At 45.7% G+C, this 19,269-nt stretch overlaps 2 protein-coding genes across 11 annotated transcripts in view; one reads left to right on the forward strand and one right to left on the reverse strand.

The window, feature by feature from the left end:
* POMT2 (protein O-mannosyltransferase 2) overlaps positions 1 to 8,847 on the reverse strand; it is a 29,335-nt gene extending 20,488 nt beyond the window's left edge. For 6 of the 8 annotated variants that reach the window (XR_012623315.1, XR_012623313.1, XR_012623314.1 and 3 more), the window contains exons 1-7: positions 8,576 to 8,847; positions 7,869 to 7,953; positions 6,927 to 7,031; positions 5,645 to 5,753; positions 4,696 to 4,804; positions 3,197 to 3,356; positions 526 to 632 (exon numbers count right to left, since the gene is read on the reverse strand). Coding sequence is in view for 2 of the 8 variants with exons in the window: in XM_074824818.1 (XP_074680919.1) it covers positions 526 to 632; positions 3,197 to 3,356; positions 4,696 to 4,804; positions 5,645 to 5,753; positions 6,927 to 7,031; positions 7,869 to 7,953; positions 8,576 to 8,832 (932 nt within the window). In the remaining 6 variants the exon portion in view is untranslated. The other 2 variants (XR_012623316.1, XM_074824819.1) reach the window with 2 other exon arrangements.
* A 40-nt stretch (positions 8,848 to 8,887) lies between these two features.
* On the forward strand, positions 8,888 to 18,434 carry GSTZ1 (glutathione S-transferase zeta 1). Of its 3 annotated transcripts, none has more exons than XM_074824820.1 (9): positions 8,888 to 9,041; positions 12,209 to 12,260; positions 12,978 to 13,045; positions 13,884 to 13,964; positions 14,422 to 14,547; positions 15,084 to 15,159; positions 16,020 to 16,072; positions 17,367 to 17,416; positions 18,049 to 18,434. In XM_074824820.1, exons 1-9 carry the CDS (start codon positions 9,021 to 9,023, stop codon positions 18,173 to 18,175), a joined length of 654 nt encoding a protein of 217 aa, XP_074680921.1. In that variant the 5' UTR covers positions 8,888 to 9,020; the 3' UTR covers positions 18,176 to 18,434. The 3 variants fall into 3 exon arrangements, with proteins under 3 accessions (XP_074680921.1, XP_074680923.1, XP_074680922.1); XM_074824821.1 differs by lacking the exon at positions 8,888 to 9,041 and adding an exon at positions 11,603 to 11,679; XM_074824822.1 differs by lacking the exon at positions 12,978 to 13,045 and having other exon boundaries at positions 8,914 to 9,041.
* Positions 18,435 to 19,269: the final 835 nt, after the last annotated feature.

The following is a 19,269-nucleotide window of genomic DNA, read 5'->3' on the forward strand; positions in this document are numbered from 1 at the left end:
ATGAAATGCATATTCACCTCATCTCTTAATGCTGGCATATGGAAAAACATTACTTAGCCATTTTACTAGCTGTTGTGCTCTTTCCACATAAAAAGCATCCCTTGGTTGCAGGCATTCAGAGAAGAATCCTCCCTTTGGGAACACTCAGACTTAATTTTTTAATCATAGCCAAAGCATTTTTCAGGAATGCAATGCCTTTTTTTTTTTTTTTTTAATTACAAAAAGAAAAAGAACGGAGTTGAGACATTTTCAGGTCCAGGAAAGAGAGGAGGAAAAATAGGAGACAGAGTTTGGTTAGGATACTTGCTTGGCATTTCAGAAAGTCTCAAGCTCAAATTCAGTTTCACTGCCAGCTTGGACAGAGCCTTTCTGTAAGAACAATGCAGGAGTCTAGAAAGGGAATTAAACAAAGACACAGCTCTGGCTGTGCTTCTGACACTGAAAGTGGAGAAATCCATAATCAATAGCCTTTAATTCAAAGTAAAGACAAGTGATTTTTCTTCTGGAGAAAACATTGTGAAATACCTTTTATTTAATACTGTAAAATGAACAGCAAACATAGCCGTGTAGAGGGCAAGTGGGAGCAGGATGAGGCAGAGTACACGAGCCAGTAAATGCTTCCCAAACATGACCTGTAAAAAACACAACCTGGATCAAACAGTGCAGCTGCAGGAACAACTCCACTCCTTATTTCACAGGACTCCGAGCAGCGGTCCTATAGCTGGAGCTTGCCATGCAAGCAAGCTCAGCAGGCTGCAGAATTATCTCAAGAACGCCTAGAAGAAGGTAAAAGCTTAGGCAGACCTTGCTGTTCAACTCCAAAAGCTGGAGCTGTGGTACCTTGAAATTTCAGGGTCTTGGGAAGACAAAAACAGGCACCACACCACACCAAAGTGCTGAGCATCCCTAACTTTGGCAAAGGATGTTGGGCAGCTCCCGCTGAAAACAAGGACCTTAACTTGTTTAGCAGAGTGGTACACATCTTGATACAAAATCACAGCAAGGAAATGGCTTCCAGAGCCACAGTAACTGTCAAAGCTAAGCAAAAGGGAAAATGAAAACTTGTTCTCTCAACAAGTGCAAATGTGAATGTAACCAGAACTTCTTGGGAGCCTAGATATGCTTCATTCACAGAAACCAATTCACTTAACAAGCACACTCAAACACTGCAATTTCTGCTGTTGCAGAGCCAGAAGTTACAAAAAAGTCAGCAGCAAAACCTGTGAGTGTTTCAGCTGCCCCAACATGAAAGCAAGAGTATTTTATCTAAACCACTTGGAAAGGTGGTTTGTACACAGATGCCCAAGGAACAATTACATATTCACATCCTACTGACCCTGCTGATAGTAGAATAAATAATGTAAAATACAGGGTGGGTAATAAATAGCTGTAGGAGAAGAAAACACTTAAATAGCAAAAATTGCTAAATGTCCACATCTAACTTCAAAGCGGTTGAAGGCAGAGGTACTTGCTATCCTCCGTATTTTTTTTTTTTTACATGGTACCTATCACACAATCATTAAGCTAATCATTCTCCATCCCTTAATACCAGATGCAAAGATTTCAGAAGTAACGAAAAAAGAGCTGAACACATTACAAAACTAAGAACTTACTGAAGTCAACAAAGGAAACAGTTGCTCAGCTCAAGTACTTCAGCAGAACACTTAATAACTACTAGGGACTTGGAAGAATGCTGATTGATGGTACATAACCAAATTTATGCAGTGGAGAGGCACATGAACTAATCTCCAGTTCCCTGCTCAAAATGACCACAATATGCTTCAGTCTGTGTGAAAAGGTTTTCTTTAACTACAGACTGCACTGCAAAGTCAAAAAAGAAAATGCATATGAAGGACAGCATTGAGCAAACGAGAACAGTGGACTGAGATGAGAATTCTAGAAATCAAACTAGTCCCAAAAACACTGCATGTACATAATCACGAGTAGTTTCCTAACAAATGCAGAGATAAGTTATTCAGGCTTTCAGGGGTTTAATCTTCACTTTTTTTTTTTCTTTTTTTCCTCAAGCACCAAGGTTGCCAAATAGTTATTCAGAAAGCATCTACCTTCTGGAGTAAATTTCTTTACATATTCTAACACTCAGGGGCTTGCTGTCTTTGCTGCCAGCAGCACAAATGAAATCACTGTGCAGCCGTCTGCTGGCAGAAAGCTTAGACATGATGGATTTGTTCCATTTCAAATGCAATTAACTGACTTTGCTCAAGAAGTGCTTCTCTGGAGCTGGAACACTGCATCTTCGCAGCCCGTATTGATTCACATTAATCAGAGAAAACAAATCACACAGCAGGAATAGAAAAAGTCTCCCAAACCCCTCACTGTTTGAGAGAAACAGGACAAAAACAGTAAGAGAAAGAAACAGAATTTTCAAGCTTCAGAAGAGGCTGAGACAAGAGAACTGAACGTCTTTTAAAAGATGTGCTTGAAGAATTTGTTTTCATGCTGGTTGCAAGACAGCAAATGGTACGTCAAGGTATTTCTGCAAATAGCAGATTTCAGAGTCCCCAAATATAAAATGCAATATATTAGAACAGGGCATTCAAACACACTAGCAAATTTCTTAGAGCTTAGAAGAACTAAATGTGTGTGAAATCAAGCAGGCTATGGCTGCCTTGATCCCCAGGACTGGCTATGGAGACTGCAAGTTGCAGGGCATTCCTGTGACTCATCATGGACTATAGCATGCTGCTGCTACGTGGCCTATGCCCCTGTACTCTCATGAAGCAGAGCATGAGCTTGCACTGCTTATGCAAACTAGGTGCTGCAAGACACGTCTGTTTGCCAGGTAGCATGTACTCCTCAGAAGGTCACGTAACAGTGTTGGACAACTTCTTGCTTTGAGCCATTGTACAGCCATTCCCAATGAGCATTTTTAGCCTAGACTGAAATAAAATTAATCTATCTGGAAAGGTAATAGTTTCTGTCAGGAAAAAGCAACCTTTCTGATGTGCTCTTACGACATTATATCCTGCTAACGTGTGTGTTTGGGTTTTTTCAAAGGTATGGCAATATTTCTTCCGTTATAACCTTCATCTTTAATTATCATCATTCACCTCAGATGCCCGTTTGCTGCAGAGTATTACTGTTGGCTGGTTACATGGTTGTCAAAGACCAGGAGAATTACAAAGCAAACAAACCAAAGAAACCCTTAATGTAAAGAAGAGTTTTGGACACTCACCACTGACAGGCTGAGGTTCCCCAGCAAGTCCCATAAGTCATAGATAGTGTTCAGGCCAACCAAGAGGACTACAAAAAGGCCAACAAACTTTACCCCTATTGCTCCCGCAAGGTTCACGCCAGTCAGACTCAGCCAGAACCACCAGGAGGCAGAAAATGGCCTGCAGGACAGATAGAGCAGGTCAGTAAATAAACGATGGCTACATGAATGGGCATCTACAATCAGGAAAGTGAACAGCAAATCAGTTATCCCACAAAATTACATTCCATCTTCTCAGGTGCCCATGAGGAATAGAAAGGCAAGTTTCTCATTAATTTTAGAATGATGCAAGAATACTGGCTTCTGAAGGGCCCAACAGCCTGAGCAGCCCTAGATCTCCCCTTTAAGGAAGGGAACATAGACACCAGGTATAAGCTAAAATACTAGTGTGAAGCAAGTCTGACACATGGAAGGTCTGAAAATAGAAACAGGACTTTTGTTCCATAACATGAAAACTTACTTCTCTCAGAAAGCTAAGGACATGGGGGAGAAAAAGAGCGGTCACTTTTCCTAAAGCAGAAAGGCCATAGTGGAAAACATCTACCCAAAGCACAAACAAAAGCTGCAGCAAAAATCAAACAAATTACAAACTAAACTAAAATTGAATCACAGAGAAAAAATGAGAAATGACAGCAGAATTAAAACTCCTTTTCCTACTGACTCCTAATGCCCTGACACTTATATTTTGACTAGACAAAATCCCCATGACCTGCTAAGCAACACAATAGCTGGAGCTGGCTTTTAATTTGCATAAAATCAACCAGTTTGAAAACAGGATTAGCTCTAAGACGTGAGAAATAAGTTCAGGTCAAGGCACACCGAGATGATCAAACACAGCCCTGTAACTTTGTGCCTGCACTCCCTGGGGTACGTGTTGTAAATGAGGATGGCCTTGGATGGCCCTGCATGATACTGCAGGCTGCATTTTAGCCACGTATGCTGCAGTCACACTAAGACTGATATGATTAGTCCCTGAACATTTCATGAAACAAAAATTGCTCATATATAACACAGTATTCTAAGCTTTTGTGGTTTTGAATTCTGGATGCACTGTGGGGAAACTCCTCTGTACAGCTCAGCCACAAAGAAGCCTTTTGACAAATCCAAATACCTATAAATCACCATCGTCCTCTGGCTGGATCTATAGCAAATATCCTCAGCAACTTGACTACTTTATTCAGAACATCCTGGCTCAATTCGGTACCCTCAAACTTTTGGTACCAATTTCTCTATCTAAGTCTCTCTCTTGGTTTACCCCAGCCACGACACTTTCTCCCTAGTTTCACAAACCCTCATACAAAAATTTCTCTCCCCTACCATGAGCCATTTTCACCTCCAAATTTCCTGAAACAATCTCATCTCAGCCATTCACCCAGACTACCACATGGCAGACATGTTCTAGTACTTTATCTGTGTGAAAGTTGACTACCTATAGTTTAATAAAATTATCTTTATCTTACCTATCTGCAGAGCTGTTAGATTTCACCATACTCAGAACAGCTCCCATGAGGAAGAACATCAGAATGGGATCCAGCAGAATATACTGCGACAAAGTAATACAGCCCGTATCTGCAAAGAGACACACAACAACGTCAAAAAGGCTTGTGGTTTCAAAGTGAATCTACGATTGCAGGAAGCTAGTTTCCTCAGTGTAGTCAAGACGAGGGGAACAAGGGAAATTTTAGAAACAGAAACAGATCAGAATATTTCTATTCTACTTGACTAACAAATGGAAAAAACCGTCACAAAAAACAGACAGCACAACAGTATCTGCGAAACACCATTTGAGAAGTGCTGCTAACATATTCAGATGGCGAGCATTACAGACAGCAATGATCTACCTCCTAAGGCACCAGCACGGTGCCAGAGCATGCCACAGGAGAAGTCATCTTTCACATGTTACCTATAAAAAACTAATATGACTTGGGTATAAGTCTCCATGCCCCAACATCTGTGTGACCTCACAAAACCCCAATTTGGGTAACTCTGTTTGCAATGTTAATTTCTCCACTTGGCTCAATTCAACAAGGAACTTTATTCATTTCTTACTGTGAACTCTTCCACAGTAATGTAGTAGGCTGTTAAATAACTCTATAATTCATATGGGAGATACCAATATTTCATTAGTGGGAAAAAATCATTCCTGACCATCCAACTTCTAAAAATTCATAAAATTGGGGTGAAATGTAGTCCAATGTGGTTATGCAGATAACAAAAGTACCTATGAACTAAACAAGACTAAAATTCTCCAAGGGACCACGAATTAAAAAGCTTTATATAAAGCAGAATTACTTTGCTTTTGGGAACCTCTCTCATTAACCTCAATATCCCCTGGCTAAGTAACATGCGATAATCCAAAACTCTCCGAAGAATTAACCTGCTCAATTTTGCTGTAGCAGGAACACCTACCAAAAATAAGGATGAAAGCTGTGAGTAAGGCTGCTGGCAGTGACTTTGACAGTTCCAACACTGTGAGGTAGGCAAAGGGAACCAGGCAGGAGCCAAGGAACGCACAGAACTGCAGAAAAAGAAGATCATGGGAGAAGTTATAACCCTCCCCAAGGTGAATGTGCGCCCACACCCTTTCCCTTCCTTCATCTTCTACACCTACCAACAACAGGAGGTGTTGCAGTAGCTGAACTGACTCATTAAGAACATCACACAAAAGCCAAATGACCAAAGATACTGTTCAGAGAAGGACAGCTGCTTACTCTGTTCTGCAGAAGTGTCAGTAACCAGTCATTCTCTTGCTAAACTACATCAGATATTCGTAAAAAGATGTCAAGTAGGTGCACTACATGTCCACCATACTCAACATATTTTAACAAGATATTAGAATATGAAATCTAAGAACAAAATACACCTGTACCTTACACCTTTAGCAGACCAGTATCACCTGCCCTATACAAATGAGACGAAGGGTAGTTGGATGAGGAAGAACAGAAATCAAAGCAAAAAGCAAGCAGCACCACAGTAAAATTTGTTCTCTTCAATGTCTGGTTCTAGCACTTTTCCCACCTTTGGCTTAGGGAAATCTAGAACTATGAATTGCTGGAGACCCGGAAACTAAACCAAGAAAATATGCCTTCCCAGTTTTTATTCTTCTTTCTAGGTACTAGTAATTGGCCACTGTTTCTTCTTTTGGCTCGTGCTTCTGCTGTGAGTTTTATGGCTCTTGGTCTTCCTAGATAGCAGTACAGCCAAGCTTTCTGATAGAATACCACTCTGAATAGTAATTTCCCTCACCCCCTGCTCCATCAGCTTACTCAGCTGTGTCACTGGTGGTGGCAAACTGCAGGTGGCAGTGGATGATCCTGGCTTTTTGACATCCTTGGCTCTGCAGCAGAGCAGCCAGGCACAATGGAGTGAGCAGAAGCCCAAGCTCAGCAATATTCCCTTTGCAGAACAGGCAAGATATCTGTCCCACTCAGGAGTGTAGTCCCACTAATTAGCAGCAAGAGTTGGCCTCAGTAATCACCTTACTTTCTTACCTGGTCTCTCACAGCCAGACATTAAGACTATTATTCATTATATTCATAATACAATGACTAACACTTTTCTAAGGAGCTTAAAGACAAGGCACAAGGCTAAACAGACCTCTGATCCAGGAGAGCTGCCCTTATGACATAACAATCTGTACTGAAAAGCACAGGAGAGCTAACCAGCTTGATACTAGCCTGTAGAGCCTTACCCCTCTCATTCCCATGTAGTTGTGCTGCTCATATCTGTCCCCTGGCTTTTGGAAAGGAAATGTACCATCATATCCACTAAGGTAGCCAGCAAGTCCAATCAGCATCTGAAGAGGAAAGGTGAAAAAACTGGTCAGGGAAATCATACAGGAGGAAGGAGTATCCAAGCCAGCAGCAGGTAAGATTTTTATAGAACCCAAGTCTGATCCAGAGCATAACTACTTAATTCATACATATTATCCAGTGCGCTTATGTACAGTTTCATACACATCATCCAATGTGTTTATGTACAGAATTCACGTGCATACATATTGCCCTTTGTCTAAAGGCAAAATTAGAAGGGATCAAAAAGACTGGCTGCTGACTATAAGACAACTGCAAGCTCAAGAGAAATACCAGGTGTGAGATTTAGCAGAGAGAATTCTGTCTCTGTAGCCTCTCCCATAGCTCCCTATTCCTATAGTTTAATGAGACTCAGCCTGAAAGGAAGAAACTTTTCTGAAGCAGGAGTGCACCTTCATCAACACTGCACACTGTTGCTAGAACAAGTTATTCAATTACAAAATAGCAAGTCAAGACTTTCAGGATCCTTTGCAGTCAGCATCTCATTTGCACACAAGCTATCAGGAACTGTTTGGTTTCTTTGAACCGTAGGGTTCTATTACATATCCCCGTCCAAACCACGTAAGTGCCACCTTCACTTTTTAATTTCAAGCCTTTCAAATACCCAACATGCAACACTGTTCTGTTTTCCCATATTCAAAGTACTTTCGTAAAGAAGAAAAGATGTGAGTTTAGGCTCTGGATACAGAATGCAAATTACCATGATGCCAACAACAGTTAGAAAAGGTATTGGTATTCATCACATCCTTCAGCCAGAAGGGGAAGAATTTTGTTGGACCACTCTTGTGGCTTCTAAAACATATAACAGAAGAGCAATTTACCTTCCCCAAAGGGGGGTGGACATCAAAGAAGAAGGTCCGATTAATGTAGTAACTTCCCATCTTCCCAAAATGAGTTTCATCCCAACTGGGGAAAAAAAAAAACAACCACCACCAACCTGCTATAATGATGAAGACTGTAAAAAAATCCAGAGAGGTCTTTTTACTCATGCTTTTCATTATAAAGAGGGTTAGTGCCATATGTTCGATATAAGACAATGCATTAAATTCACTGGAGAATCATGGAGAGTACTTCAGCCATTCTAGGCAGGGTCCTTGTTAAAGAGTTTGATATTAGCACTCCAAAACCTCTAGCCTGCCCTTCTGATTCCAAGTTGAGATTTTAAAAAGTCAGCCTGCAAACCACAGATCCTCAGAACCGCCTCCCCGAGACCCGGTCCCCTCTCTGCAACACGTCCCGGGATCCGCGAAGGGAGCGGTCAAGGGCCGAGGCCGGGCTGGCCAGAGATCACGGTGCTTCCTTGCGGCCCTCACCACCGGGATCCCAGCCCACCACCTGCCTGGAATAAACACAGATCCGTTCCTAGCCGGGCAACGCAGGGGCGGGGGATTCGGGCGCACTCCCGCGCGGGGCCGGGCGCTGTTTCCGGGGCGCCTCCCACCCACCACCAAGGGCTTGGGCCCTGCCCGCCGCTGCCCCCTGAGGCGATGCCCCACTGGAGGGGCACAGGCCCCGCCCCGGCCCGTACCAGACATGTGGCGGCTCCGGCAGGCGGTAGAAGCGGGAGGCGAAGCTGAGAAGGGTGACGAGAGCCAGCGCCGCCGGGCGAGCCGCCGGGCGAGCCGCCGCGGGAGGGGCGGCGGGGGGCACCGGGCCCCCCAGCAGCCGGCGAGACTCTCGCTGCCGCTGCGAGCCGCCCCGCGGGCCCGCCCCGGCCTGGCCGCCCCCCGCCGCCGGCATCCGCGGGGCTCCGCCGCGCGCAGCACCAGGCCGGGCGCGGTGCATCCTGGGAGACAGAGTCCGGGATGGGGCGTGGGGCACACTGGGAGATGTAGTCCCGCCGGGGCGGGGCGCGGGGCACGCGGGGAGATGTAGTCCCGCCGGGGCAGCGGCAGTCCTGGCTGCCGCTGAGCCCTGAGGAGAGGGGCGACCTGAGGCTGATACTGCGGCCCCGCGGAGGGTCGCGGCGCGGGATGAGCTCTGCCGCGGCCAAGGTACGCGGTGCTGGCTCCACGCCCTCCCTGTGGCGTGTCCCCGCCGGGCCGGGCCGGGCCGGGGCGGGAGGGGAGCGGGAGGGCGATAGTGGCGCCAGAGGCGGAAGGAGCGGGCTCGGGGAGGCGGCTTTCCGCCCTCAGCCGGCGCAGACCTCGCTCGGTTTTGTCTCGCCGCCCGCTTCAGCAGCTGCCGGGGATGGCGGCCTGAGCCAGCTTCTGGTGCCCTGGGAGAGGGCGGTTACCGGGAGGATCGCACCCCCGTGCACAGCGGCTCTGAAATAGATTTTGCTGCCCTGGCCTGCACCCACATCTCTGTCTCAGTGGAGAGCAAGGAATTTGCCCCCATCCTAAGTAAAACTAATGCCCTTCAAAGCAGTGGTGTTTACTTAAGATAGTTTATCCACGTGAGCTGTTAACACCAACGCCTACTGCAGAGATACTGAGAGTTTAGGAGCAAACCTGTGCCTCCTGCTTATACTTTTACATTTTAAGCCAACAGCATACAAGCAGTGCCTTTCAGACACTGAGGTTTCCCCTCTGTGAGCCTCCAAGGAGCAGTTTTCTCTTGTGTCCCACATGAGCCCGGCCTCAGTCTGTGTGCAGGCTGCTTGGAGTGATGGGTCTCAAGAAACAGGTGAAAGACTTTGCCTTTCCAAGGACATCCCGAATATAGCCTGGAAAGAGGCAATATCCACAGGAGACCATACTGAAGTGGACTGGCTGGGAAACCTGAGAGCTCCGTGCACAAAGTTTGGGGTGTCTCTTCCATCTTCCTAAACAGCATTTCCCCCATTTTTTACACTAAATTGGGATTTAAGCCCAAAATTTCCTCACTGCACCATTGATGCTGGAAATGAAATCAGAACCAAACCAGAAATCTCAGTAGGCCTTAAGCAAATGTTGTCCTGCTGTCCTCCCAGCTCCAACGGGTCTAACCTGCAGCTATGGGGATTGCACCCCGTGGGGTTGTAAATGGAGGCAGTTCTTCCTTGCTACTTCCCTGGCCTGTGCTTAGCTCTTCCTCTGAGGAAGACCAGATAGAATGTCATTCTGGGACCTGTCTACTGAGGGCAAACACTCCTGCTGTCTCTAGTCTTAACTGATTGTTTTGCCTGTGATCTGCCTTGCTACTGGGACCAAAACAGCATGAAAAGTGATCACTGCAGGCCCCAGCCTCTGGAGACACAGTTCCCAGCTGAGGGATGGGTTGTTTTCTATGTTCTTTTTGGTGAAATCCCCTGGGTCCTTGAAATTATTATAGAGTGAAGCAATTAGTTAGCACAATTTATTACAAATGATAGCTCAGGCTGCAAAAACAAAGAGTTATAAAGAGGATCAGGAGTAATGTCTCTGCCAGCTGAGAGGCCAGAGTCCAAAACAGATGTGGTGAAGGACATGAATTTCTGAGCCAAAAAATCATCAGCAAGGTCCCCAGGAAAGACTAGTACAAATAGTATGTCATGAATGCCGTGCGTTTCCCTTTTGAAGCCATAGTTTCTGTTTCTTTCCCTGCAACCCAGTGAGCTAGACACTTGAAAAAAAGCATAGCTGAGATTTCTGATGCCCTGATTCCAGAAGCAGAGAATTTAAGAAAATCAGTAAATACTTTGTCCACAAAAGTTTTGCCAATACTGCCATCGCTTCCCTGCTTGCTTATAAGCCATTACTCCAGTAAACTTTGATTAGGGTAATTTAAACAAATGAATACCTCACTTAAAGTTATTTGAACCAATCTAAACTGTAAGAGAAGCATCAAGCTTACAAAGAGGACTGGAGCACAGAAATCCTTAGAGTCTCTCTGGTTTTCTGTTGACGGATTGTGTGTCAGTGAGCAAATCCCTGCCACCTTCTGCCTTGCTGTTAGTCTCTGGTATAATTTCTATGCATTTTGGGAGGGTGGAGACACAGAGAGATCCTTGGCATGCCATGGGATCTATGGAAGGAAGGAGAGACATGATTACAGGTTTATTTGGAGACATGCATGAGTACCAATTTCCTGTGTGGAAAGAAAAGACTGTAACACAAAAAAGTGTGCTTTGTATTTTGCTCAAAGTTGGCTCAGGAGTAGAGTAGCAGCCTCTCCCAGGCCTGCAATGTAGAAAACCCTCTGTACCAGATGGTGTTGATGGGAGGAGGGCTACAGGAGCACCCTAAGGGACCTCCCTGCAAAGGCAGCCTCTGTTCAGCAAGCTGGCAGTCGTTCCCTAGTGAAACAGAAATTCTGCATGTGGCTTCGGTTTCCTTGTTTTGTTCCCTAGGGCTATATTTCTTCATTGGCAACTGCTGAGAGCCTGACAGGCTCTCTAGATATATTATTTATTTATGGACAAAAAGCTAGGGAAATAAGGATGGTTCCTAAATGTGCTTCCAACCTCAAAGCTGGTTAATGGTTCTAATATCAGGACTGGGGCTGCAGCACAACACACAGGACTGCTGACGCAGCTGCCTGCAGTCGCTCAGCATTGAATCTGACTGGCTGTTTTTTGTGTGCTGGGCACAGATTTGGGGGCATAGTCCTCTTCTCATTGGCTTTAGGAGAGAAGCCTTCCCCCATCCCACCTGAGTTAAAAGGGAAAGCAAAGAGGTTGTTTTTATTTCCTGGAGTAGATTGGACATACTGACCATGGCATCAGAAAAGGTGAGAGCTTGAGGGTGGAAGTGTCCAGGAAAGCTGCCTTAGTGCTAGGGTTCAAGTGGAGATGAATTGTCTGCTGTCTTGGCCTTCATCTCAAACAGCAGAAGCATTTTTTGTTTGGAAAGAGACCTGACCCTGCCCTGCATGGCTGGAAAAGCTATTTCATGCCACGCAAATACTCAGTGCAGGTGTTTGGCACAATCAGTGGGGAATTTGATTCAAAAATCTAAAATGGGATAGAAGTTAGCAACACGTGATAGAGACAAAGAGGGAAGCTTTGTAAGGGATAATTTTAAGGTCACTTATGCATTGCTGAAAACACCAGGTGCAACTAAATATTCAGAGGGCCAGCATGAAAGACAGTGATACTACCAGTATGTCCAGGTACTTTCAGAAAGGACCCCTCTCTCCCCCAAACTTTGCTCTTCCCTGTCTTACAGTTCCTGAAATGCCTTCTGTTCATGTATTGTTCTCCTTAAAATACTCTGGTGTTCCTGCCACATACCCACTTTATCTCTCTTTCTCTTCTCAGCCAATACTCTATAGCTATTTCCGAAGTTCCTGCTCTTGGAGAGTGAGAATCGGTAAGATCCAGTGTTGATCTCTCTTTTATTGTCTTGGTGTTATTGCAGTATCCTCCTCTTCACTAACCAATTAGTCACTTATTAAGAGAGAGATAGGCAAACAGGAACCTGCAACAGTGAGGCATTTCCCCAGTGGGAGGGAGGGGAGTACCATAGCTTATCTGGAACAGGGGGAAGGGAGAGGAACAGACAGGAGGGCTTCACTCAGCCTGCAGCTAGTTAGAGGGGATTACTCCTTTTGTAAAGCCAACATGATGCAGACAGCTGTTTCTTGGACATTATGTAGAGGGGCCCTACACTCTGTTTTTACACAGATACTGGTTCAGACTCTGGTCTGCCCAGGTCTTGAGAGGTAAGCAGGGCTGGGAATGGTCCCTACTTGTACTGAGACAGTCTTAAGCAAGGTTTTGCAGGTGAGCACAGGGCCCCCTGCCCTCTATAAGCCAAATTAGGAGAGTCTGTGCTGTAAAGAGTGGCAAAGCTGATTTTGAAAAATGCAGTGTTTTTGCCAGGACTGATCTTTAGTGCTTTGATCCTTCATTTGCCAGAGCACTGTCTTCTCAGTGGACTCAGGCCACCTTTCTTGAGGGATAGGGTCTTTTTTGGTTTTAAACCCATTCTTTTTTTAAATGGAGATGGTAACATTTCCCTGAGCCCGTTACCAATGAAACTGGTCTCAGTGTGCTTGTCTCAAGCTGTACACTCTGCTCTCCCTAGCACTGGCTCTGAAAGGGATTTCCTATGATCTGGTGCCAGTGAACCTCCTGAAGGATGGGGGGCAGCAGGTAAGGATACAGCTCCATTGCTCTCTCCAGGGGTACTGAACTTGGGGTTCATTAGGAGAACCGGGATTAGCACTAGAAAATTCACAGGCAAAGTCACTGAATTCCTCACTGCTTCTCTGTAGTTAATAGTTGCTTTCAGCCAGTATTCCCTGGCATGCAAGACAGAGGGAGAAGATGACTGCAGGAGACTAAAGGTTGTTTCCTCAAACATATGACTGGATTTCATAAGGCTGAAGATCTTTTGCTCCTGCTTAGAATGATATAACTGAACATATCTGGCACATAGACTTCAGAGAAGCTGCACTGCAATTTAAACACAGACTTGACCTCATTCAGTTAGCACCAGAAAGTGTGTGTGTCCAAAAGATGCTAAATGATATAACAAGGGGCTGCAAAGGACTTGCAAAACGAAGGGGTGGGATGCCAGAAGAGATCTTCACTGAGAATTTATTCAAGGGCACTATAGCAGGGAGTTGTGCACTCAGTAGTACCACCAGCTAGATGTGCCAATATGGGCTAAGACAGAGTTGGAGAGCTAGAACAATAACAGTGACACTCCTGCAGCACCACCCATCCTGGGCTTTGTATTGATGGTTTGTCAAGAGGTAAGGCAGTCTGGCCTCAGATGTAGCAATCCCTGAGCCCCAGCGAGAGCTTGCTGGAGACTAATAGTACATAGCTTACTGCATAGCTTGCTGGAGACTAATAGTAAGCATAGCTTACTGCAAATACTAGTACTGAGGTAGAGGGAAAAGCCAGGTTTAGTAACTGGGTTCTAGGGGAAGAAAACAAGGAAGAAGAATTCCTTGTTGCAGTACTCTCAGGTTTGTTTCCACAGTTTTCTGCTGAATTCAAGGCAGTGAATCCAATGCAGCAAGTCCCAGCCTTGAAAATTGATGGCATCACCCTTTCTCAGTCGGTGAGTTACCAGTCCCATCCCTGTTAACCATTCACTCCAGCCTGCTGCTCAGTCTGGAGGGGATGGCTTTGCCCCATCTTTTCCCCCAGAGCTCTCATCTGTGCATTGGAAAAGAGATGGCATTTGTGATAAACAATCCCACTTGGGGGCAGAAATAGCACATAGCCTTTGCTGGGAAACTGCTGTCAAAGATTTAAGCTCAACTCAGCTTTCACTGAGCAGTTTATAGTCTGACTTAGATGGCTGTGCCAGGGTTTGCCTGAAATTACAGCTGGGCTAAATGACAACAAGATCCCAAGCAGACATCGAAGGAGATATTCTGTTGCTTGGATTGGTAACAAACTTAATTCAAAAACAGCTGTATTCTCTTGGATCAGCCCCCCTTTCTCAGACACTTAGGATGTGAACTTTTCCTTGGTTCTCCAATAACCTCCCCTGACCTCTTTGTTCATTACAGCTAGCTATAATTCATTACCTAGAAGACACCCGTCCTAACCCCAGGCTCCTGCCCCAAGATCTGAAGAAGAGAGCCCAAGTCAGAATGATCGCAGATCACATTGTCTCTGGCATTCAGCCACTCCAGGTATTGCCTTGTCATATCCATGCAAATGAGAAAACCAGGATGGGTTTCCAGGAGTCTGTATCTCTGAAAAGCTCAGTCTCTTTAAATTGTTGCCAGCCAGTAGAGTGGCAGACCTTAAGATTGTGTGTTAGCAGATGAAATCTCTGCTTAGCCTCTGCTTGATTTGCCAATGGCAACAATACAGTATTTCCTACAAAGAAAATCCTATAGCACCCCAGGTTCTTTCCAGAAACAGCTGAACCCATATGGTTTCACTGCTAGGTCTAGGATGTTTTAGGAAGAAGACCATTGAGCAACCCAAAGGGCAGAGGCAAAGGGATACCCTGACAGCTCTGTTACAGAAGGACAGTCTCGAGAGAGACTGCAGGGCGCATGATTTGGTGAGGGTGAGCTCTGGGCTGACCCAGCAGGCTGACCTCAGGCTGGGGCTTCAGGCTTGGCAACTCCTCATCTCCCCTCTTCTCCACTGGATGAGGCAGTGGGCAGGATCCAGCCCGCAGCTGTTAATCTAACCTGGAGATCGCTTGCCTTTGCAGAACCTGAGCATCCTGAAACAAATGGGGGAGAAAAAAATGGAATGGGCTCAGAACTGCATTGCATCTGGCTTTCAAGGTGCGTCTCACATATAAAACGATCAGCACTTCAAGAGACCCTTCAAAATGCTGCACTGCTGGGGTCCTACTTTCCTCTTCAAACAGAAAAACAGATCTCCCTAGGCTGGTGTACTGGGGTCCTGCCCTGCTGGCAGAGACAGTGCTCTTCCTGCCCGGAGTCCCTTGTCCAGGACTGCTAGATCTCCAGGGTCTGGGAGGAAAGATGCTGTCTGCAGGGAGCTTCCATTGCTGCACATGGAGGAGGGGAAACCTGGGGCCATCCTGTACACTGCAGCAGTTGATTCACCCTGAAGCATGAGGGCTGACAGCACTTCTCCTTTCCACCCAGCTGCTCCCAAACTAGTCCCTTTTGCTTTAAAGTTCTATCCATCTATATGCTTTTGTAATCAGATGAAAGATACCTGATGGCAAACTCCCAGAGACTCTAGCAAGTAGCAGAGTATTTCTTTACCTCCCTGGGAGAAATACGGTGCTTTTTGTTTCCTCAAAACACTTTCTCCCATGTGCTGGAATGGCAGGCCCATCTTCACTTCTGGACAGAAGCAAACTGACTGAACTTTTGCATTTTTTCCCTCCCCGTTCACATATCTCTGCATTGCCCTCTTAGTATTTCAGGTGCATTGCCTGAAGCAGCTGAAATCACCCTGGGTCCCAAAAAGCTGAAGAACCCTAAAGACTCCCATAACTATGCTGTTGTAAGATTTCTCTTCCTTCTAGGTTCTGTCCCCAAATGCTCCTTTTCATACCCAGCTCAGTGTCAAAATGTTCTTGTTCATAATTCCCAGTCTAAAAGGTCCTTGGTATCCCTTTCAAATGAGTTTCCAATGCCTCACACCAGTGTACCACCTCTCTTGACAGCACTGGAACAGCTTCTGCACCACACTGCTGGGCGCTACTGTGTGGGGGATGAAGTAAGTATCTGAGAGAGTGTTGTGTACCATTAGAGAACTGAAAATGCCAGTATATTCCATAAAATAGGAAAGGAAATTAGTTGTGGAGACAGAGCACAACCCCATCCCATGCCTGGAGTTACGTGCAGTGCCTTTGCTGGAAGAAACACTGTTCCGTGGATCTTGCTTAGGCCATTACTGACTTGCAGTTAATTACAGAGATGTTTACTTGTCCCTGTCTATAATCTGCTGATGGCCAGATTCTGCAGCTGTATCTAGGATCTGGCTAGTACTAGAGGATGTGGAAACAGATTATATATATTTAATTTTTAAGAGATTTGGGAGTTCAAAGTGTCCTGTCACAGGGGCAAAGCTTGGCTCAAGAAACACAGGTTCAGTTCTTAGCTCTGCTCTCTGGAACTGTCATGGTTTAACCCCAGACAGGGTTTAAAGGTTTAACCTTTAACCAAGTTGTACTGTACTTTTCTGCTCTGTTTGTCCAGTTTTAACATGGACAGAGAGCTCACATACAAGCTGTTATGACCCTTACCAAGCTGGAGTCCACTGAGGCCTCGTCCATTTAGTAGTCCTGTTTGGCAGGCAATTGGATTGTTCCTATAAAAGCCTCAGAAAAAAGGAAGGCTCCTGCAATATCCTGTGATGCAGAGGATTGTCTAGTAGGAGCCTTATGGAGCTGGAGCCCTTGGGAAAAGGCTAGTTACGAGATCCTATACTGGAGAATAATGTGTGCTCTGAAAGGCACCCTGAGCTGGGTGATCTGGGTGTGGGGTGGGGGCAGCTGCTTCTGTGCAGATAGGCAGCTAGCTGTCCTTGAGTCGTCTTTTCAGATTGCGAGTCCCTGAGCCTGTGTGCAAAGGCCCTATCATGTATCAGGTCTTGACATTGGCAGGAGCTGCTTGATACTCTTACAATGCAAACAAGCAAAATTTACTCATCTTTTCCCAGCCACGCAAACTCCCCCCTCCCTCCATCGCCTCCCTCTGCAGCTTGCCAGCAGACTTGTTTGCTCAGAGGTAGTTGCCATAGAAGCACTGTGTCCTTGAGGTTGTCTTGATCAGCTGGTAAATATAAGGCTCCCTAAAGGCTGATGGCTTCTTCTACTAGTGACTGCTATGAAGTTCCTTTCCTTGTACCACTGTCATATTATTAATGCTGGATTAAAGATTCTCATGATAACTCCTCTGTACTGGCTGATAAATAATTTCTATCCTGCTCTCAAAGTCTGCCACCACAGCAAAGTGTGACAGGACAGTCTCTGAGTTACTCTGACTCCTTTTCTCTGCTACGTTTGCAGGTTTCCATGGCTGATCTGTGCTTGGTGCCTCAAGTTTTCAATGCTGAAAGGTAATTAAGGCTAAGCTTGAGGCACTCTTCAAGGGCACCTACTCCCAGTGCTGGGCTGTCAGAGCTTACCTTCTGCTGCTCCTTGTGCCTGTTAGGAAAGCATCCCTCCTGCCTTCCCTATCCAGTTAGGGATTCTCTGCATTAGTTTTCATGTGTCATAAATACTGTCTCTTTTGGAAGCTCTTGTAAATAAGGAGCTGTGCTCTCTTTTCAGAGGCCCCTGGAGGAAACCTGATCTATGTCCTTAGAAAAGCTAAGGTTGCCTGCACTCCATGCCCTTTCTCCCTGTTTGCCCTACTGCACACAGGGAAAAGATTAATCTGACTATATTTGTTGAAAGCCTTAAACCTATGCAAGTAGTGGCTGCATGATTCCCAGGAAAAGCATAGTGCCTTTTTACCCTGTGCTGCACACTATGTAAAAGCCTAGTGAAGATGGAAGAACTAACTAACCTTCCCTCCAGCATTTGTTTTTAAACCTACAAGGATGAAATTTTTCTGTTAATGCAAATGTACCCCAGCCTGTGAGACTCTCCCATACTGGGCAGGCACAGCACACTGCTGTGACCTTCTGCTGATTGCTGCACTGGCTGTCCAACTCGTAGTATCTCAGAAACTCTTTTCCTTTTGCAGATTCAAAGTGGACATGGGCCCATATCCCACAATAACCAGAATAAACAAAGCTCTTCTGGAATTAGAGGCATTCAAAGTAAGCCACCCATCCCGGCAGCCAGATACTCCTGCAGAGCTGCGAGCTTGAAGCCCTTCTACTCACTAAACCAAGTAAGCTGGAGCGTCAAAGAGGACAACAGCTACAGCTTCAGTAGGACTTCAGTGCCAGCCCGAAGCCCTAGTACTATGGTCTCACTTTCATCTGGGTGGGAAGAAAGAGGACCTGGAAGTAGCCTGGATGCCTTACAGGAGCTATGCCTCTGCTGGAAAGCTTGCAGCTACTTCTGACTATGTTTTTTGTATCTGATGTATCTCTATGAAGCAGATTAAAGCAGAAGCATCCATAATTATTGAAGTCCCCTTTGTATGGCTTTGGGTTGGGGAATGTGGCCACAAACAACTGTGAGGCATTGAGCCAATTCTGGGCTCCTCACAGGGGCTGCTTCTTTCTACCACCTACAGAAAGAGCATCAGGGAACCACTATACACAATGGGCTACTAACCTATCAGGCCTGCTTGTCCCTGCAGCTGCCTCAGAGCTATGGTGTAATCATCAGTGTCATGGATATAAACAGTAAGAGCTAGTCTCTGACAGAAGACAGCTTAATCCCAACCCTTGTTGGGTCCCGCAGGTCTTGCAAGAGACAACAGTCAGCAACTCTGCCACCGCTTGCAATGACAAGAGAATTACTACCTGGGACAACTGATTTGTACCTCTTCCTTATGTCTAGCAGCAGTCTTGTGGAATTTATAATAAAAGTCTGTCTAGAGCTTTAGTCTAAAGCTAGGTGGTTGTGCCAGTCAGCAAAACACAACCAGCTCATTCCCATACACTAAAAATGATGGCGTTCTCTTCCTTTTCCCATCCTCAGACACTGCTCTAGGTGTTTTCCTAGTCCTTAGCTGCAGACTATTGCCCAAGGGAATCCCACCCCAGATTCCCTCAAAACCAGAATCATGTCTGTACTTCCATCGCAAGGAGCTTCCAAGCAGCTGGGGTAAATCCCTTTCCACTCATCACAAATGAAACCCAATAACTGAGTCACCTTCAGAGCTGAAAGCACCCTAGGAATTCCAGCCCAGAAACATGTAGGGCAAGGGAAACCCAGAAGCCTGTGACTGTGTTCCTGTACAGGCTCAGCTCAGATCCCACTGACTGTTTTGGCACCCAAGCCCAGGTAC

Source organism: Strix aluco, chromosome 4 (genome assembly GCF_031877795.1).
Source record: "Strix aluco isolate bStrAlu1 chromosome 4, bStrAlu1.hap1, whole genome shotgun sequence".
In the NCBI taxonomy this organism is placed as follows: domain Eukaryota; kingdom Metazoa; phylum Chordata; class Aves; order Strigiformes; family Strigidae; genus Strix; species Strix aluco.

Bases quoted from the DNA above. Each gene is read 5' to 3' on its own strand.
- GSTZ1 (XM_074824820.1), top strand. From the start codon at position 9,021: ATGAGCTCTGCCGCGGCCAAG. The intron at 13,046-13,883 runs GTAAGGATACAG...TTGTTTCCACAG, and splicing joins TGAAGGATGGGGGGCAGCAG to TTTTCTGCTGAATTCAAGGC. The intron at 17,417-18,048 runs GTAATTAAGGCT...TTCCTTTTGCAG, and splicing joins CAAGTTTTCAATGCTGAAAG to ATTCAAAGTGGACATGGGCC.